This window comes from Spermophilus citellus (assembly GCF_964194105.1).
Source record: "Spermophilus citellus genome assembly, chromosome: 11".
NCBI lineage: Eukaryota > Metazoa > Chordata > Mammalia > Rodentia > Sciuridae > Spermophilus > Spermophilus citellus.
The window spans coordinates 101,676,139-101,695,816 of record NC_138192.1 but is presented as its reverse complement, the minus strand read 5'-3'; the positions used below and the strand labels follow the sequence as shown (position 1 = coordinate 101,695,816).

General features: G+C 38.9%; 1 protein-coding gene across 1 annotated transcript in view; it reads right to left on the bottom strand.

The window, feature by feature from the left end:
- LOC308630786 (aldehyde oxidase 4-like) overlaps window positions 1–19,678 on the bottom strand; it is a gene marked incomplete at both ends in the record, with an annotated part of 63,769 nt that overhangs the window by 29,378 nt on the left and 14,713 nt on the right. Inside the window, 12 exons of the mRNA XM_081261428.1 lie at window positions 222–384; window positions 1,902–2,086; window positions 3,983–4,092; window positions 5,143–5,236; window positions 6,692–6,843; window positions 8,570–8,662; window positions 8,905–9,049; window positions 10,266–10,346; window positions 10,920–11,003; window positions 13,388–13,449; window positions 17,231–17,357; window positions 19,320–19,428. Of these exons, the coding sequence (XP_081117554.1) occupies window positions 222–384; window positions 1,902–2,086; window positions 3,983–4,092; window positions 5,143–5,236; window positions 6,692–6,843; window positions 8,570–8,662; window positions 8,905–9,049; window positions 10,266–10,346; window positions 10,920–11,003; window positions 13,388–13,449; window positions 17,231–17,357; window positions 19,320–19,428 (1,405 nt within the window). The remainder of the gene's footprint in view (window positions 1–221; window positions 385–1,901; window positions 2,087–3,982; window positions 4,093–5,142; window positions 5,237–6,691; window positions 6,844–8,569; window positions 8,663–8,904; window positions 9,050–10,265; window positions 10,347–10,919; window positions 11,004–13,387; window positions 13,450–17,230; window positions 17,358–19,319; window positions 19,429–19,678) is intronic.

The following is a 19,678-nucleotide window of genomic DNA, read 5'->3' as shown; positions in this document are numbered from 1 at the left end:
AGACTAACAAGGCTGCCCCCTTCAGAGCCTGGGGTTACAGGAGAGGAAAGGGGAGGAGAAACCACTCCAGGCACAGAAGCAGGGCTGGAGGCTAGGAAGCACCATGGAGGGCACCATGCCAGGTATGCTCAGTGTATTATCCAAACCAGGCAGGGAAAGTCTTCCTGTGCAGACCCATGCTCAGAATGACAAGGAACCAGAGACACAGAGAAATCATTTACCATTTTGTTCAGCCCTTGCCGCACTTTGAGGTAGAATTTGAAGAGTAAGCTGATGATGAGTGTTCGCCGGTATGCCACCATGCCACCCTCAGCTGCCGCAGGAATGTGGATCTCATCCAGGACCCACTGGCACGCGTCACTCAGCATCTCGTCATCCCACTGTCTATCAGTAAGAATGCAAACGTTTCACAGAAGGGGCAAAGACAGTGCTACGATTTATCATCTCTGAAACTCATGTTGAGATTTGATTGCTATTGTGGTGGTGCTGGAAGAGGTGATTTAAATCTTTAAGAGAGATTAATGCAGTTGAGAGACTAGATTAGTCACTATAACAGCATGCTGCTAAAATGCAAGTATGCCACTGTGTTGTCTCTTCAGCCAACACCTACTTGCTTGCTCTTCAACTTTTTGCTGTAAGTTGGAATGGAAAGAAGCCTTTGTGGGTGTCATGCTCTTGGACTTCCAGCCTCCAGAACCATGCACCAAAATAAACCTCTTTCCTTTATAAATCAACCAGTTTCAGGTATTTTGTTATAGCAATAGAAAGTGTACTAAGACAAATAGATACTAAACTGATAGGGCAAGGAAAGATGATGTGCAACCTGTAACCATTTTGGTTTTTGTGTGTGTGTGTATGTATGTGTGTGTGTGTATGTGTGTGTGTGAGAGAGAGAGAGAGAGTGAGTTGGGGAGGTACAGGGGATTGAATCTGGGCTCACATGTGCTAGGCAACTGCTCCACCATGGAGCTATAACTCCAGGCATCTGTAATCATCTATGAAGTCTGAACAAAAGATTCTCAAAATATTTCATTAGCTTTTTTTTTAGCACCTAAAGCAGGGGCTCCCAAAGTTTCCTTACTGAATTCTCCTTTATTATTTTTTTAATAAAATGAGTTGGAAATATTGATTTACCTCAAATAGCTCAAGTGAAAAACAAAAACAAAACAAACAACCAAAACACTACTAAAACCAAAGCTTCCTGAGACCTGCAGCTCTGTCTTGTGTTCTGCTGTGTCTGTAGGAACTAGATCAGTGTCTGATACACACAGTACACTGCATAAACATATGAATGACCTAATGATTGCAGAGAGTTGGAAAAATTTCACGAACGAAAATTTGTACAGAGTTGTTTTGGAAGCATGGATTTGTTTTCATATCTGAAAAACCTGGCATTAATTGCTAGTTTTCGGCAAGGAAGGTTAAATTTTGATGATGGGTTAAATTTATGGTAAAACTGCAAGTTGGAAGAATTTTTAGAACTTACTCTCCAAATGCTAGAGGTCATGAGAGTTACAAGAAAAAGACAATGTGACTTTTTAAAAATATATTTCATGTTCTTTAAGTGGAGTAAGAATATTTTCAGATGTCTTAAGTCCCAGTATTAGAGCTATTTACTTATTTTACAGTTGATTCCTTAGAGGTACCATCTACTCAAACCATGTGATTTGTGCATAAACTTTACTTCAGAAACTTGCAATAAAAGAATCATTTTATCTCAAAGGCCTGGCTTTGGGGTGGCTTGTACTTTCTTCATCCAATTCTGCGGTGCTTAATTTTTTTTTTAGGGGACTATATGTATGTTTGAAACCAGAAAAAAAAATTTCCCAAGTACATTTTTTTATTAAAACATTCCAAACAGAATGGCCCACATTCCATGTCCTAGACACGCCATGACATACCTCCCGACAAGCCGTCTGCAGGTTTGGCTTGCAGAGAGCACGGTGGGGCCAACACTTCCAAAGAACATCTGGAGCTCCCGGACTAAGTTTGTGTTGTCTTCAAACTTCACGCTCATCCCGGCATTGACAATGGCAAAGGCATTCTCTTGCCGTTGGGCCAGCCGGAGCCCCGACACAAAGTGCCACTGGAGATAGAGAAAGGGTTAGTGCTTATTTCCACTGATCTACTTGCACAAAGAGACACAGTAAGTGGCAGAGCTGGGGTTCCCTAGCTGTCTGGCTCCAGAGTCCCTGCTCATCCCCTGGGCTCTATTTCTTTCAACTCTGGATCGCCACCTGTGGCCTGGGTAAGTAAGTGACTTAAACTGTTTGCATTCTAATTTTCTTTATATCTTTATTATTTTTTTATTTTTAATTGGTGCTGAGGATCGAACCCAGTGTCTTGCAGGTACTAGGCAAGCGCTCTACCACTTGAGCCACAACCCCCCCTAATTTTCTTTAAAACAAGAAGTTGGGTTGGATCAGCTGTAACGGGGGGCTGCTGTTGGGATGGGGGGACGGTCAGGAGAAAAGGTGCCACTGCCTTGGCCTCCTCACTACTCCTTCTGCCCTCAGTCCTCCTCCAACCACTATTATGCTCATTTCTTCTACTGGATCAATATTCTTAAAATATTTCTTTTATTCAAATTTTACCTTGCTTTAGGCCTTCAAAGGTGGCCACCTGCTAAAACACATAAGTCCTTGTAGCAGCTGAGATGCTCAGTGATGGACCTTGGCTTCCTTCCCTGCCTCATCTCGCAGGCTGTCCAGCTGCCCTGTTCCCTACCTCCCAGCTCCACGTGGTTCTCCTGCCCAGATTGGCCACCCCATGGATTCAGGGCTATCATCTTTTATTCTGACCCTGACTGCCTTCTCTCCCTTTTCAGGGCAAGAGTCTCTCTGTCACCAGCTGTCCCCCCCAAAAAACTACTCTAGTTGCCTGTCATTTCCTGACCCAGGCAATTGGTCCCCCTTCTCCTACCCTACCTTTCAAGCCCTTCCTGTTAGATTTAGAGACTCTGAGGACAGGACCCCATGCCTTTTAACTCTTGTCGTATCTTCCAGTTTGTATACCATGCTGTAATACATAGTCGGTAGGTAAAGAATCTTATCAAATGATTTGGTTAATAAATGTTGATTGACTCTGAAACACCTGAAATAACTTTCACTTTGTTAGAAGCTTCCTCTAGCTAATGTTGACTATGTACTCAATCTTGGCTAAGATGCACATTCATCTGAAATAAAAAATTCTACTCACATAAAAGATTTTGCTTTTGCAGGGCCGATGTACCCTTAGAACCAGAGATAGGGACCAGGATACTATCAGGAGCTCTTTTGGGTTTTTTGGCCCTTTTAATTTAACTTTAATTTTAAATCTTAATCTTAAATATCCAGCAAATCAATATCACCAGAGTACTGGGCTTTAATGTCTATCTCTCTATCCTATAGGTGATAATTTATTATCTTAAATTAACCCAGGTTACGTGTTCTTAAAGCAGTACCTCTGCAAAACATTAACAAGAAATCTTTAGACCATTTATAAGAAAACTACAAAATAAAATTAACAAGAGTAAAAACATATTTAGTTCGTGTAAAGGCTATCTTGAACTTTGGCAGAGTAATATACATCAAGCCCACAGAAATGTTTCACTCTTAATTTCTTTTAAATCAAAAGAAAGAAATGAATATAATAATAATAATAATAATAATAATAATAATAATAATGTGTATAGAGTACTGAATGCAGCCAGGGTTATATTTGCTTTTATGCAAACATAAATATATATATATTTATGGAAGAAGGGAGTCATGAAGAATAAAGGGCTGAGGATCCATGAAAGTTATAATGTGACCCTTCTATGAAAGAAAATCAAATGACCATCTGGGAATTGGCCTCCCCCTGTGAGAGGCCCAAAGTCTCCCTGAAGCAGCTGGTTCTGAATAGGGGGCCATTTCCCCTGGAAGCCTGTTTGCAGCTCAGGCTTTCTGCACAGGGCCAGCAGGGCTTCTGTGGGGCAGAACAGCAGTTCCAGGACCCTCACCTGTGTAGAGTAGGGGATGAAAATGGACAACACAACCTCTTCAGATTTCAGGTTGGCCTCTGGTACTCTCTCCAGGAAAGGGCCATTTAATGGAATCTGTCGTTCTCCTTCTGTTAGAGAAAATGGCCTTGATTAGGTTGAACTTTTTCACTGCAGAACCCATGGCAAGTGGTGGATGTGATGTATCTGTGGGAAAGACAGCGTGTAGGCTGGGAGCCAGAACACAGGGGTCTAGTTCCAGCTCCCAACCTGGCTTGCTGAAGCAAGTCATGGCAGTTTTGGGGTCCCATCTGCACAATGACAGGGATGGACCTGATAAGCTGAGGAGTCTTTTCTGTTCTTACAGCACATTTATACACCACTCACAAATTTTGGCCTTAAGGAACTTTAAAGTTATTTGGAAACAATCTGCAATGTTTATATTTCACAAATGGTAAAATTGAGGTTGGGAAAGATTGAATGGACCTTTCCATAGTACTAGAGGTAGGACTTCCGGCAGAGGTGGGATTCCTGATATATCACTTTCTCTTTGATTATTTGCATATATGTGTACACACACACACACACACACACACACACACACACAGTTCTCTTAGTTTATCATACTCTCTTGAGTCACCTTTAAAAAAATAATTTTAATCAGAGAAGAATCTCATACACCAGTATCCCTATGAATAATATGAGTTTGTTTTTATTTCCTGAAACTTAAAATCCTCCCAAAAGCTCAAAGTATCTGAATAAGGACAGAAGTAATGGGTAAGATGTCCCACAAACTTCATTTAGTTTAAAATGAAATTCTTATAAGAAAAACTGCCATTTTTATGAAACTCTGGATTGAAATATGCCATGGAGAGACTGCTAATTAGTATTTTTCTTCAACTACTTTGATACTGTAATTTTAACTGCTCACAAATTGGTCAAATATTTAAGAAAAATTGTCAGGTGCAATAAAAGTATCCAGTTTGTAAGATAAAGGAACTCTGGAGAGCAGACTAACTGATCAAAGTTTCACCCTTTGAAGGTGTGTGATGAAGCAATGTAAACATAGCCTTATGAAGTGAAATTAAATATTCTTGGGTCCCCAGCTAATAATTACAGCAGAAGCTACAAAACAAACAGTGGTAAGTCTAAAGTAGAATACCTGAAGCTTGGCCTCTTACCTTTAGATATCAGGTTGATGGTTGCATTTCCTGCTGCTAAAATGGGATTTAGGTCAGAAAAATGAGGCTGGCTTGCCACATGTCCTCCTAAAGTCTAAATAAAAAAGGATGGCATTTGAAAAGATGTACTTAGTTGTTTGTCAAATAATGAATTCTCTATACAGAGGCCTTGTGTTAAGTTTTTAATTCTCTTCTTTGTGTCACAGAAAGATCTGTGAATTTGGAAGCAGCTAAGTAGATTCAGACAACATATCATACAAGATCCCCACTCTTGACCCCATCCTGAGAAAATATTCCTCTTCCATGTGCAACAAGGAGGAATGATTTCCTCAAGGACTGACTCAAATATGCATTTGTCTTTGGAAACATTCCTTGATAGGCGTGTTTACCTATGAAGATAGAAACAAAGGGAAATGAATGGGAATTTGGGAGCTGGTGAAAGCAGGTTAGCGGGAAGGGAAGGTTTGGCCAAAGGGTAGAAAAAGTGTCAGACAACATGAGGAGGGTGGAGAGACTGTGGCCTGAGCAAATTGAAAAACTGAGATATGGAGCCTGTCTTGCTGCTGTGAAATAGAATGCTTCTCTGTCACCTTGAACCTTCAGTAAAGGCTATTCCACATTGACTCAAACAAGGGCTCTCTGAAGACTTATGGGATCAAGTTGAAATTGAGAGGAGCAATGCCATTTAGAAAAGGGACATAAGATGCAGAAGGTGAAAATGAAGGGCAGATTTGGAGGATCAGCCAAAGAGCCAGAGACAAACAGGAGAAATACAGTGACCCATGAGCCCACCAAATCCTGCTAATCTACCCACCATGTGTGGAATGGGGAGTAGTCTGAGCCAATTTTTCTTAAGTTTTTCCCCCCCACTGTATTTTTATTGGTACGTTACAGTTGTACATAATGGTAGAATTTGTTGTTATATATTTGTACATGTGCATGATACAATATAATTTGGTCAATATAATTTCCCAGTATTTCCCCTTTTCCTCTCCTCCTCACTCTCCTGGATCCCCTTCTTCTACTCTACTGATCTCCCTTTGATTTTTTTTTCTCAAATATTAAATAACTAGGAAACCCCAGTAAGCTAGCCAACTGGGGGAATCCATGAATGCACATGTGGGAGACACATTTAGAAACTGACCTTAATACAAAGATCTAAGAGGAGAACCAGCCATAAAAGAGCATCTTGGAGGCATATTTCATAGACTGTTAGAGCTGAACAGTACCTTAGAGACAGTCCATTGGGTTGGACCTTAATTTCAAAAATAAAGAGACAGTGGTTTAAAGAGATCAAATAGCTTCTCCAGGATCATACATCATCACAGGTAATTGGGACTAGAATCTGGGAATCTTCTGACTCTTGTATCATAATCTTGTTATATCACAGTTCTCTTACTTTGAACACCTCCACCCATCCCCACTCTCATATTGAGGAGACATGTTCAACATTGACTTAGGATTCCTCTTCAGGATAACACTGGTTAAAATGAGCAGAACTGTATGTCTGTCCAGAACTGTGACTTATTTTATCTAATAGAGAACGTACAGCCATGTTTCTAATCTGGGCTCCTGCAAGTGTCCTCAGTTGCTTCAGGAGGGCGCGAAATGTCTTAGTCTTCTCCTTTGGTTGCTCCGAAACAATAATTTGTAAGGCATCATTCAACTGGGCCAGGCTGTATCCTGCACCTATTGTCACCCCTAAAAATAAGATAGTGGAATATAAGCTTAACTGAACTTTAACAAGATAGGACTGCATGAAACCAGTCTCTTCAATCTGTCTTCGCTTTCCATATTCACTCAGAACAACAACCAACAAATACAATAATTAAAAATATTTCTGGCAATCTGCTTTACTCTCAAATACTGAACACCAAACTCCTTTTCTCAGTCATGTGTGCCATAGACTTTAGCACATATCAAGCACGAATAACTGAAATTCAGTACTTCATTTACTTTTCCTAAATAAATTGCTCAAATATGGAAATCTTAGTCAAGGTCTCATAAGGATTTTTTGTTTTGTTTTTAAGCTTACAAAGCCTAAATAAAAATTAACCTGAAAAATGTCAATTGCCCATTTGTCCTTCTTCAGTTATCTCTTCTTATTGTTCTCAGATCAAAAAGATAAAAAAGAATAGACAACTGCCATATCTTGGGTCAATTTTATTTGCAGGTATGCTTACAGGGTATGGTTTAAGTAGTGATGTCATCTAGTCCATGTATCCTCAATGGGGGCAATATTGCTCCCAAAGGAGTGCGAAACTCTTTTTATGTATAAAGCACCAAAACACACACTGCACATAAAAAAGATATACATTTTATGGGCGGTATTAAAATTTACTAGATGGATGGTTAGCGAAACAGTGCCTATTGCTCCCGGAGGGACAACAGTGAAGAAAAGGGACAACAGTGAAGACCCAAACACTGATTTGGGTCCCACAGGCTCTACCTCCTCCCCACCTCCTCACCACACCCTAACCAAATACTTCCCACACCTTCTCCCAACCTTCTGCTCTACATGGCTGGCCTCCCTTGCCCGATCTCTCCCTGTGAGTCCATTGATATAGACTTTCCAACAGGTTGGTTAAAAAGTGAACAGACAGACTGACTTCAGACTGGCAGGTCAGAGGGGCTATCAAGAAATTGTCTATTTGATTTCTGTTTCCTCACTGGGGAGAACCTTGCTTTATAGGATTTTTAGTTTCTACAGTCATTATCATTCCAGTGCTTAGTCTGGGTAGTGGATGGTGGGATGTGTTTTTCAGATTGCCTTCTTTAGTGCATTAGGTGGAGCAACAAGACCTGGGTTGGAGCCTTGACCTGGATATGCTAGCTGTGTGATATTGATGAAGTTACTTAAGCCCTTTGATTCTATACCTTCTGTAGGGTAATAGAGATACCATGGCTGCCTGCTATGTCTATCTATCTCTCAGGGTTGTTGTAAAGCATGTGAAGATAAAAAAAAATTGTTGTTCATAGTTACATTTCAAACAAATTTGTTGTTCATAGTTACATTTCTTGTGGTCAAGATATATGTGTATGTGTGTGTGCATATGTTTGTGTATGTATATATGGAATGAACCTTGAGAAAATTTATGAATCAGAGAGTAATGTGTGACAAGAACCTTTCCTACTGGACAGCACATGTCTTCAGTTTCTTGTTTGGTCAATCCCTAAATACTTGGTGAGGTATGTGACATCTTTCTGCTATTATAGTTCCTATGATGATGTAGAACTCAGTGATGCAGCTGAGTAAATCCATTTGAAAATGCTCATAAAAGACACAGGGAAGATGCTCAGTAAATATCTGAATAAATAAGTGAGGTGAGTTATTCTGTGAAATCTCAAAATCACTCAGCACTTGTGGTTGCTTCCCAACAGCCCAATAGCCAACAATTATATTTTATTTGTGAAAGAAGTTACTTACCATCATCTGTGGTGGTCACAAAGTGTAGTTCTGGAAGCCCAAGTGGAGATATAAAAACTGGATGGAATTCATCTTTGAACTTAATGGCGGGTCCTTAGGGGGAATAGCATTTCAAGCAATCAGAAAAAGAAGAAAATGGATGCTAATACATGTCAGTTACTGATAAGCCAGAATGAAAATTGTGACGCTCGTAACTTATATTCAAAAGAAAGCAACAAATCATTCTAAAGGATCATGAGTATCATTAACAAAAATGAATTGCACTTACAAGGAGTTTCAGAAGAGACACAGAGTTTAGGCTAACCACTCTAAAGAACAGGGAAGCAAACACTAACCCACTGTAGTGTTCCCCATGACAAGTGGGGCTTTCGGGAAATTGGCTTTCAGCTCCAGAAGGTCGTCCAGGGTTACAGGGGTGATCCAGGTAGTCCTCTCCCCTTGGAATGTCAATCTCCTCTTATTTGGATCTTCTGCCATTCTCTGCAGAGAAGCAAATGTAACACACTTTCAAGCAGGGCTCTTGAACACAAGCCACGAGTGTATCCACAGCTCTGGGTGTCCAGGTGGGCTGCATTTTAGCTTTCTGGAGAGACCCAGCTTCTAGGGATCGCCAATGAGTCATCTGTTGATAAGATCCATATGGCACTGCTAAAGAATCATCATGGAGAGTGGCCTAAACTCTATTTGTATTTGTGAAGTGAGTGTGCGAAGAGGAAATAGCACAATGTAGTGAAGGTGCCTTGGCCTGGAACTAAGATGCCAGGCTTCCTGCTCTAGTTCTGCCCAACAGTGACTCAGAGGAGACTCATCTTTGGGGATGAGATTTTCTGCTGGACAAGAATTGTTTATAGACAAAATTATCCTTGAAAAGCATCCCTTAAATCACTCAGCAGGAATTGCATAAATGGGTTTTTTGAACAACTGTCTCTATGTCTATATTTAGATATGTGCGTACAGACAGCTACACTATGCATGTAATTTTTATTTCTAGATTTGTACTCAGGATGCCCAAGTTCTCACATTCTGAGAGGTGTGTGGGGACCGAGACCTTCTGAAGCCAGTGGAATCACCTCTCTTGTGTTCTCTCCAGGCACAGAAGAGAGTGGCAGACACACTGCACTATATACGTTATTTTCCCTTTCTCTTTCCCACCCTGAGTTGAAATTACAGAAACTAAATGTAAGAATAGTGTGATTCTGCTATTCTAAGTGTCATTGGATTCTTTTTTTTTTTTTAAATTTTTTACTATTTATTTTTTAGTTTTCGGCGGACACAACATCTTTGTTGGTATGTGGTGCTGAGGATCGAACCGGGGTCGCATGCATGCCAGGCGAGCACGCTACCGCTTGAGCCATATCCCCAGCCCATCATTGGATTCTTACTTCACTGGTTTTACAAATGACCTTTAAGATATCTCACAGAGTACCAATGACCTTGGGTGAGTCACTGTACTCTGGCCTGCGGCTCTTCAGTTGATGGGATTCAACCAATGCATCCTGGCAGCTGATCCTGGCAGCACCACTCTTCCAAGCTGTCTGGTCCACTTATCTGAATAAAGTCCCTAAAAATGGGTTTTTGCTCCATTATCTTGGGCACACTTCCCACTTTTAATGTTAAAGCTTAGTAATTTCATAGTGTAATACAAAAAGGCAGATACCATATCATGTTATGAAACAATAGAAGTAAAGTATCTTACTATCAGTTCAGGAGGGAATATAGGTTCCTGGGATGGGTCCAATGGCTGGAATTCATCTTCATCATACAGTTTGGTACATATCTCAATGAAACAAAACAAAACACGGAGTTACTGAGAAAGGTGCAGGAAGATTTAAGTGTGAGACTTCAGAGTCAGGGCCTCTTCCTCTGACATGTCCTGACACAGAATGAGGTGCCAGAACCACAGGGCATCCCTCAGTGGAGTTCTCCCCACTCTCTCAAGAGCACTGGGTGATTTCCCAGCTTGCTTACTCGACTCTGGTTTTCTTCCTCTGGTGTCAGAAATTGGGTTTCAGGTTTCTGTTCTGGGTCCCAGAAATCATTTGCAGGTATTTTTTTCTGGCTGGAGCATGAGGGGGCGCTGCTCTTCAGTCCCTCTTAGTGACGGGAATGGGGATGGTTGCTAAACTCAGACTAAGCACAGAAAGCCTTGATGCTTGGGAAGGGAAGCAGCCTGTGCGACAAGCCTTGTGCGAGTCATGAACCTCCTAATTTTTGGAGCTCTTTGAGGCTTTTGATGACCCCAATTCACTTATTTTGCATTTTACTTACCCACACTAACAGAGAACTCCTTTGGGTTTATATGGATGTTTTTCAGCCAATCTCAACTGAAGTGGAAAAGCCAGATACTTACTTTTTCTTGTCTGTTTTCAAGAGCCTGCTCATCTTGATCCATGCAACATTTTCCGGATCCTTTCAGCTGACAAACACTGGATTCCTTAGGAGGTAATGCAGTTGAAGTCAAATTCATTAGTTAGTTCTTTAGTTACCTATTTTAGCATCTGGCAGGTTGGGTAACCTGCTATCTCTTCACTGAACAATTAAATAAAATAATAGGGAGTGAACGGGACGGAGTCAGGATGGAGTCCTGTAAACAGTGTCATTCCAATATCTGGGGATGGCAAAGGTGTGAGAGGCAGGTGGAGTCAGCCAGCAGAGGCTTCTATTGGAACTGAGATATATGAAGTGTAGTTACACTGTAGTAACCAACCCAACAGATTGCTTTTTGTCATCTTAATGGTGATACAGCATATATCTTTAATGAAAACTTTCTAAATATCAATATAAATAAAGCCTGAGCTTATTATTAGTTTATTGGGATCATTTTGAATTATTGAGATGACGCAAGCATATGAAAAGCATTTACCGTTAATTTTTAGGACATTTCATACAGAAATGCAGAGTTTGGGGTCAGAATTCATTTATTAGTTACTACAACAATCAGACTTATCATTCCTGCTTTCCCTTTTCAATGTGTAAACACTGGCAAAGGATTTGTGGCAATCTAGAGATGTTCTTCATACATAAGTCAAGGGGAGGCAGCTAGGATGTGGTTCAGTGGTAGAGTGCTTGCCTCCCATGTGTGAGGCACTGGGTTCAATCCTCAGCACCACATAAAAGTAAATAAACAAAACAAAGATACTTCGTCCATGTATAACTAAAAAATATTAAAAAAAATAAGTCAAGGCAAACTGGGTCTAGTGTCTGCTTTAACACATATTAGCAGGGTTAAATTCGGATTATAAAACCCATCCCCAAAAGATTTGATAGATTTAAGTATTAGAAAAGTTTCATACAGTGCCTGACATAGAACTACAGCCAAAGTAGCAGCTGGTATATCTTACTTGCAAGATCATTTCTACAGAATTAAGAAGGGATTTGGATTTTGTGTCAATGCTGTACCCAGTAAAGGAACTAACTATAAGTAACTGAATGTGGGGACCCAGTGTGAGAGAGAGTCTAAATATATAATTTTGTCTCTATCTTTGTACAGATTTTTTTTTTGTCACCAGAAAAATAATCACACTGTAAGAGGTTGAATCAGACAAAGAAACTGCTGGTTTTGAAGGTAAAAAATGGTAGTATATTGCCCACTCATATGGTTCCACATAAATAATATCCAACCCAGGAATTAAAATAAAATAGCCAGTAGTATGTAGAACTTGAAAATTTTCAGTACTGGCATTAAAATATATCTTTTAAATATTTTATAGTATTTGGCATGAACTTATGTACCTTGAATTGTTTTTAGCCAAAAATTATATAAAAATTAATTTTTACTATAAAAATGGGTTCTGGAAAAACACCCCTACTGAAATTGTTTCAAAATACATCTTCTCCTGGCATTCAACTTTCTGAAAACAAGATATTTCAAAACTACCTGCTCCCCCATACGCTAAATCATTTTTTTCCCCAGCTTCCTTTGTCTCCTGTGGTTCCTGTTTCTTGACTTGGAAGGTGACCTGGGTTCCTTGCTCTTTACCATCTGGTGGCTGATTCTGGAAATCCTCTTAAAAGTGATTTTCTTGTATCCACATTTGCCACATTGGTCTGGGTCGTCATTCTCTCCTGTGTGGGATATGGCACTAGTCCATGCCTTCACTCCCAACATGGCTCCCCAGGCTTATCTATAAGCAAGTGCCAAGAATTTTTCTTCCAAAATTCTGTTCTCATTGTGTTATTTCTGGCTTGAGAACAATGACTACACATTGGTAATCAGCTTTACATCTATATTCTTTAGCCCCAAACAGGATCTTATAAATTTTTAATACTTTAGTCTCATCATTTAGTCATTCTTACCTGAATTTTAGACATCTCTTTTTTTCCTACTTCCATCCATTTTCTTACTTGGAATTTTCCTAGACCTCTCTCTAGCCTTCATTTCTAGCATTTCCTTTAGGACCTAGCTCAAAACTCCCCTTCTCTCCTCTGTCTCTCCTCTTCCCATTTATTAATTCTCTTAAGTTCATGTTCCTTCAAAATTTATATGCATATATTGGATATGTTGAGTTTTTAATATCTTGCTTTTCAATTATGGTTTTATTGTTCCATGCTTTATTTTTTTTAGTAGACCACACATTTCTTGAAGTCATGAACTAAATTCTGTCCTCCTCAGGAAAATGACCAATTTAAGGATAAAAACAAGAGAGATGCTAACCATTTATTAAAAAGAAAAAACAAGCTGTAGGTATTTAACAACTTTCAGTGGTTAGAAAAGGCAACTTAGAGTTATTTTAGAGATTAGTGAATGCAATACATTATTTTATGCAAAAGATCATTAATGTAACAGAATGGGTAGTCTTTTTTTTTTTTTTAACTCACCACACAGAAAGTTTTCCCACTTTCTATAATTGGTCGGTATCCAGTACATCGGCACAAATTACCTGATTAACAAGGGGTAAAGTTTTAGAAAATAATATAGAAATACATTGCATATCTGTACTTCATGTTTTCAGTGGAATAGTTGTATTAGAATTGAGATTCTTTTTTTTTTTTTTGCTCCCTAAAGCCAACAAGATTTTTTAGAAAAAAAATGTTTCCCTTGGAGATGTTCTTCAAAAAATAGATTTTGTGGTTACATTTTCTTCCTGAAATACCACAGAAATCTCCAAAGTTTTTCTCAATCCTTTCTGCTTTATTTCCTGCCCCTATCCTAAGTTGTATATCTGCATCTCCATATCATCTATGTGTCCCTTCATCATACCTTTCTCCTGCAGTCTCCCAGGAGAAGAGGAATTGGGACTGCTATAGTCTGGATAAGTGTCCCCAAAGGCTCATGTGTTAATGTCTTGGTCTGGGTGGTGCTATTGGTGGCAGAATTATTGGTGAGTTTTTCTATTTCTTTAAATTTGGGGACCCTTTCACAATAGAATGTATTATTTTTATACTAAAAGTATGTTTCAAATTATTATGTTCAATTATAGTTTAACAATTTCAGAGGGAGTGTGTATATGTGGATCGGGCAAGTTAAAACTCCTAGAAGAAAAGTGTGCTTCCAGTGAGTCACGAGGGAAGATGGGCTGTGGGTTCCCTCCTTTCTTTTTAGGAGAAGCTGAATGGCTGCAGATTCCATAGTCTCTTTCTTTTTGCTAAAGAAGAAAAAAACATGGAAGGATGTGAATTTAGAATTCCTTAGAGTAGAAGGAAGAAGCTGAAATTTCTAGAACATAACTATGTGGTATGAAACACAAGTAGTGGGAAGGCCATGGACACCTTCTCTCTGATAAGCTGTAAGCTAGCAGTAAAGGCTGGGGTGAGCCAGTATCAGGGCTTTTTGTTTCATTTTGTTCATGGTTACATAATCAGTGTTAACTCCATAGACTTTATTAAAGACTGCTGAAGAAAAGATAACTGCCCATTACAGACATTTTTCTAATTCTAAGAAGAAAAAAAAAGATGAAAATTAAAAAAAAATGTTATTCCTTTAGTCTTGAAAGGAAAAGCCTAGATTAAATTAAGCAGCGATTTTTAAGTTGGTTGCCCATTTTAGAAGTTATAAGCCTATACTAATTACATTTATTTGAACTTTATTTTATATTATTTTATATTTTTCTTTCTTTGTGTGTGTGTGGGGGGCGGTGCTGGGGATTGAACCTAGGGCTTGTTGCATATAAGGCAGGCTTTCTACCAACTGCACTATATCCCCAGCCCCTGTTTTATTGTTTTTTTCTTAGAATATGACCATGAGGGCTGGAGATATCACTCATTTGGTAGAGTGCTTGCCTTGCATGCACAAGGCTCTGGGTTTGAACCCCAGCACCACACATTAAAAAAAAAAAAAAAGACCCACAAAGGTTATCAGTATGACTAATATTTATAATTATAGAAAGAGAGCAAATAAATATACTCTTCAAGTTATCTACAGAGAGCAAAAATATACCCTTCAAGTTATCTACAGAGAGCATAAATATACCCGTCAAGTTATCTACACCTAGAACAAAGTTGTCTGCCTCATCCACTTAGCCAAACTTGACAGTACCATCTCTTTCTTGGTGGTTTCTATGTTAATCACAGGCACAGAATCATGAAAGATATAATTTGTCTCTGTAAGATTGCCTCATAATCAAATAAACTGACAAAAAGGGCAAATCACAAGACCTATGCTTCTCAAAGTTCTTGATACCTCATTAGTTGCTCATCATTTCACTGAGCAAAAATTATCAATTGCTCAATCCATTCAGGTTATAATTGAAATTATCGACCCATGTTTTAATAGTGTTTAACTATAAACCGAAAAAGTTGTTGTTAAGTGATAAGGGAAAATATTAGGGAATACTAATATGCCACTTCCTATAACATTTAAATTTAACGTCTATTTAGTTGTATTCTGCATCTTTTCATCATAAAACTCAGTTTCTGTCCAGGTCTGTTTATAGAAAAGAACAAAGAACTTTCCTATAATACCTAGAAATTTACCTTAATAGCTTTCTTCTAAGAATTAGTGACCAGTCACCATGAAATTAGTGTTGTTATAGAAAACTGCATTTGTTCCATCAACAAATATATTAAAAAATGTTCAACATCTCTAGTAATAAAAGAGAAAAGCAAATCAAAACTACTCTAAGATTTCATCTCACTCCAGTCCAAATAGCAGTTATCAAGAATATAAGCAACAATAACTGTTGGTGAGGATGTGGGAGGACAACTCGTACACTGCTGGTGGGACTGCAAATTGGTGCAACCAAAATGGAAAGCAGTATGGAGACTCCTTAGAAAACCTGGAATGGAACTACCATTTGATCCAGCTATTCCACTCCTCAGTTTATTCCCAAAGGACTTAAAAACAGCATATTACAGGGACACTGCCACATCACAATAGCTAAATTGTGGAGCCAACATAGATGCCCTTCAATAGATGAATGGATAAAGAAACTGTGGTACATACATACAATGGAAAATTACTCAGCATTAAAAGAGAATAAAATTATGGCATTTTCAAGTAAATGGATGGAGTTGGAAAATATCATGCTAAATGAAATAAGTCCATCTCACAAAACCAGGGACTGAATGTTTTCTCTGATAAGTGGATGCTAATCCATATGGGGGGGGGGTGCATGGGATAAGTGGAGGAACTTTGGATGAGGTAAAAGGGAGGGGGGAAAGGGAGGGGTAAGAAAGACAGTGGAATGAGATGGACATCATTACCCTAGGTACATGTATGGTTGCACGAATGGTGTGACTCTACTTCACATACAACCAGAGAAGTGAAAAATTCTGCTCCATTTGTGTACAATGAATTGAAGAACTTTTTACTGTCATGTATAACTGATTAGAATAAATGGATGAATGAATGAATGAATGAATAAATAAATAAATAAATAAATAAATAAATAAATAAATAAAGTAGATAAGTAATTGCCATGGTAGGAGGTTGGGAGGGAGAGAATGGGTGGGGGGTACTGATTACTAAGTAGTTGTGGCATTTCTTTTCTGGGTGATGAATATTTTCTAAAACTGTGGGGATGATTATTCAACTCTGAACAGACTAAAAACACTGAATTGTACACTTTAATAGGTGAATTTTATGACAAGTGAATTTCTTCTCAATAAAATTTAAAATAAAGAACACTGCATTTGTCAACATAACTTTTTCAGGTAGATAATTGTTTTTGTTCATTTAAATTTGATGGCTCTTTTGCCTCAGGAGAGCGAATTGCTAAGTTTGTTTGATAACTAATTGTTTTTATGATCTCCTTGATTATCGTATTATAATGAACCAACTAGGGCATAAAGATACAACGTATCTAAAAAGTTTTTCCTTTTTGCAAAATTAATTTTAGTAAGTGATGTTAATGAACTATTCAGACAGATTAATTAAAAAGGAAACAGCACAATCTTGTTCTTCCAGCTTACCTGAATTTCTACATTTAGAAAAGATAGTGTTAGAAAGAGCCCATCTGTGTGCCTTTGCAGAGTGACAAATGGCTCCACCAAAAGAAAAGTATTAGTCAGGAATCCAGCAGCATGCCCATTCCTGGCATCATTGCTGCCAAACAAAGACAGCCCTTTCTAGAAATACTTCAGTCAGGACAGGTACTAAGGAAGCCAGGAGCCTGGAACCACAAAGCTGCACCACTATTTCTCCCATGAGCCAGGATCTCTGTGTCTAGCTTCCTGAGCACTTTTTACTCTGACTCCTGCCTACACAGGACCAAGATGACTCACCTCCAAGTGCTTCCATTATCTGCTTAGGTGTTGGCTCTGGGTGGTTCCTGAGCAGCGTGTAGATAGACATCACCATTCCTGGGCTGCAGAATCCACACTGTGTACCATGACACTTGGCAAGTCTTTCCTGGGAAGCAATGGTACACCCATCATTTATGCTTTAGACCTCTTGTTTCCCTACCTTTGTGCCCCAATCAGCAACAGAAGTTGTAGATTCCACTTCCCAGAAATAACTGCAGGGTAAAAAATAACCCCTGAAAGGAAAACACTTTATTTCTTAAAATCAGATGCGTATTATTTTTGCCCTCAAGAAAAGCCTAGTAGCAAGTTAATTAAGACACTTTGCTATTTGGAGCCTGTGAAACAGGAAGTGTGGCTTAGAAGAACAACTAACGTGCTTTGGTGTCATTTTCATGTGAGTTTTGGTCCCTCTGGCACCTCCTTTGTTGTGTGAGTTTGGCTGATTTACTTGACTTCTTCATCTATAAAATGAAGATAATGATATCTATTTTACAGGATCATTATAAATAGTTGAATATGAGCAAATAATTTGCATCCTCTTCTCCAACTATATTTCAGAATTTTGGATGAATTTAAGGACATTATCTATATAAATGTTTTGAAAATTGTACAGTGTTGTTTAGTAGTGTTGTACTATTCATGTACTTAATTTACACAATTTAACCATTTACGCTCAAATACAACAGAATAACAGAAAAAGAGAAATGACAATTTACTTTGCTCCTTTCAAAGACCCTATGCCATGATGACATAAATGGGAGACAGGACCGTGCATCTGTCCTGTGCACCTCTCAACGGCTGCTCAATGGGCCGGCTTGAGTGTGATGTAAATGTTTTCAAACAAATATTTTTTTCAAAGAGTGCGCCTCTTGAAATGAAAGCCAAACGCTTCATCTGTGGCTCAACTTAAAGGACAGACATTGTTCTAATGCTAGAAGACAATATGGCTGTGTTAAATTTATTGCTAAAGGCAATTTATTTCAGATGTGGCATATAAATCCGGTTGTAAATGTGCTTGTAAATGTTTAAAAACTGGCTCTCTGGGGGAAAACAAGCCCTGATTTATATTTTCTGCCAATTTTCATAGTCTAACTACTTCCACCTCCATAATCCATATTATTTTATGAATTAGGTAATTGTGAGTGTATATAGTTTGATTTATTAATAGGTATGTTTTAAGACTGACTTGTGAAATTCCTGCATACTGACAATTCATGCTCACAAGTCAGTACAAGCCTGCTCCGGGGCATTGCTGAACAAATCCCACCTTTGTACTATCAAGAACTTCAGAGAAAGAAATCCAACAAGTATAGCAGAAAGTGTTTGCATAATTAAGGTGATGAGCCAAGCATGGTACAAGATCTTAAACAGAACACAAAGCCATTAAGTTTATGGCTGAAAGACATGCATTATTAGCAAGTGTCCATCAAAGGTAAGGAGCTGTCGGCCAAGCTTGGGAGTTCCAAGCACAGCCTTCCAAGAGAAGGAATCTCAGGGGAAGATACGCTTTTATAATTTCTTTTTTCTACATAGTGCTTTTAAAACTCATCCCGGGCAGAAGTTCCTCTTCTAGTATATAAAACTAACATTGCCATATCTTTAGATAGTCCTCTGAATTTTAGTCAATACCTTGTTATTTTAGTTTTGTTTTATTGTGGCATGGTGTACTGTTATTTGTCAGATGTTTGGAAAGCATTTGTGCAGTATTCTTATATATGGTTGGGCTCCCTATTAGAGTTCAGTTTATCTAAAAAGTGAGGGGAAAACTATTACTTTTATAAATCTCTGGTTTCTTCTTTCATTTTCTTCTCTTTTCAGACTGGACTTTTCTTTTGGTTTAGGGCAAAGATGGGGCTGAGAAAGTTTCTTGGGGTTAAGATCTATTACAATCAATGAAAGAATTTTTAAAAGATCCCTGAAAAGAGCACTAGCAAATGAAGCACTGAATGTCACAAAATAAGAATTTAAAAGCTCAAAGGATGTCAAAGTTGGTGACCAAATGGGAGGTCACTAGACTGGGGTGGGGGATTCCCATACCATCAGCTGGTCCCAATCATTGTGCTCTTACCTGCACGGGATGAATCCTGCTTTTGATGCTTCCTACACCTTCCACAGTGGTGACAGCGGCCCCGTACAGAGAGCAGATGGGCACCAGGCATGCTGTCACGGGATAATGGCTGCAATGGAATGATGTAAAGAGAACACACTGGAATTGCAGGAGTGGGTGACATTTGGGGGATGACAATTCAGTCCAGGAAGAGTCACAGTATTTTATTTCCCTGGGAACACAGAGCAGACTAGCTATAGGGACATGCACTCCTGGATATGTCAAGAAAGGACCTACATATAGCTGGTAGAATGCTAGAGAGGAAAGGAAAAGAAAGTAAAGGCTTTCAAGTACTTCTCAGAGACTTCCATTCTCCAGTT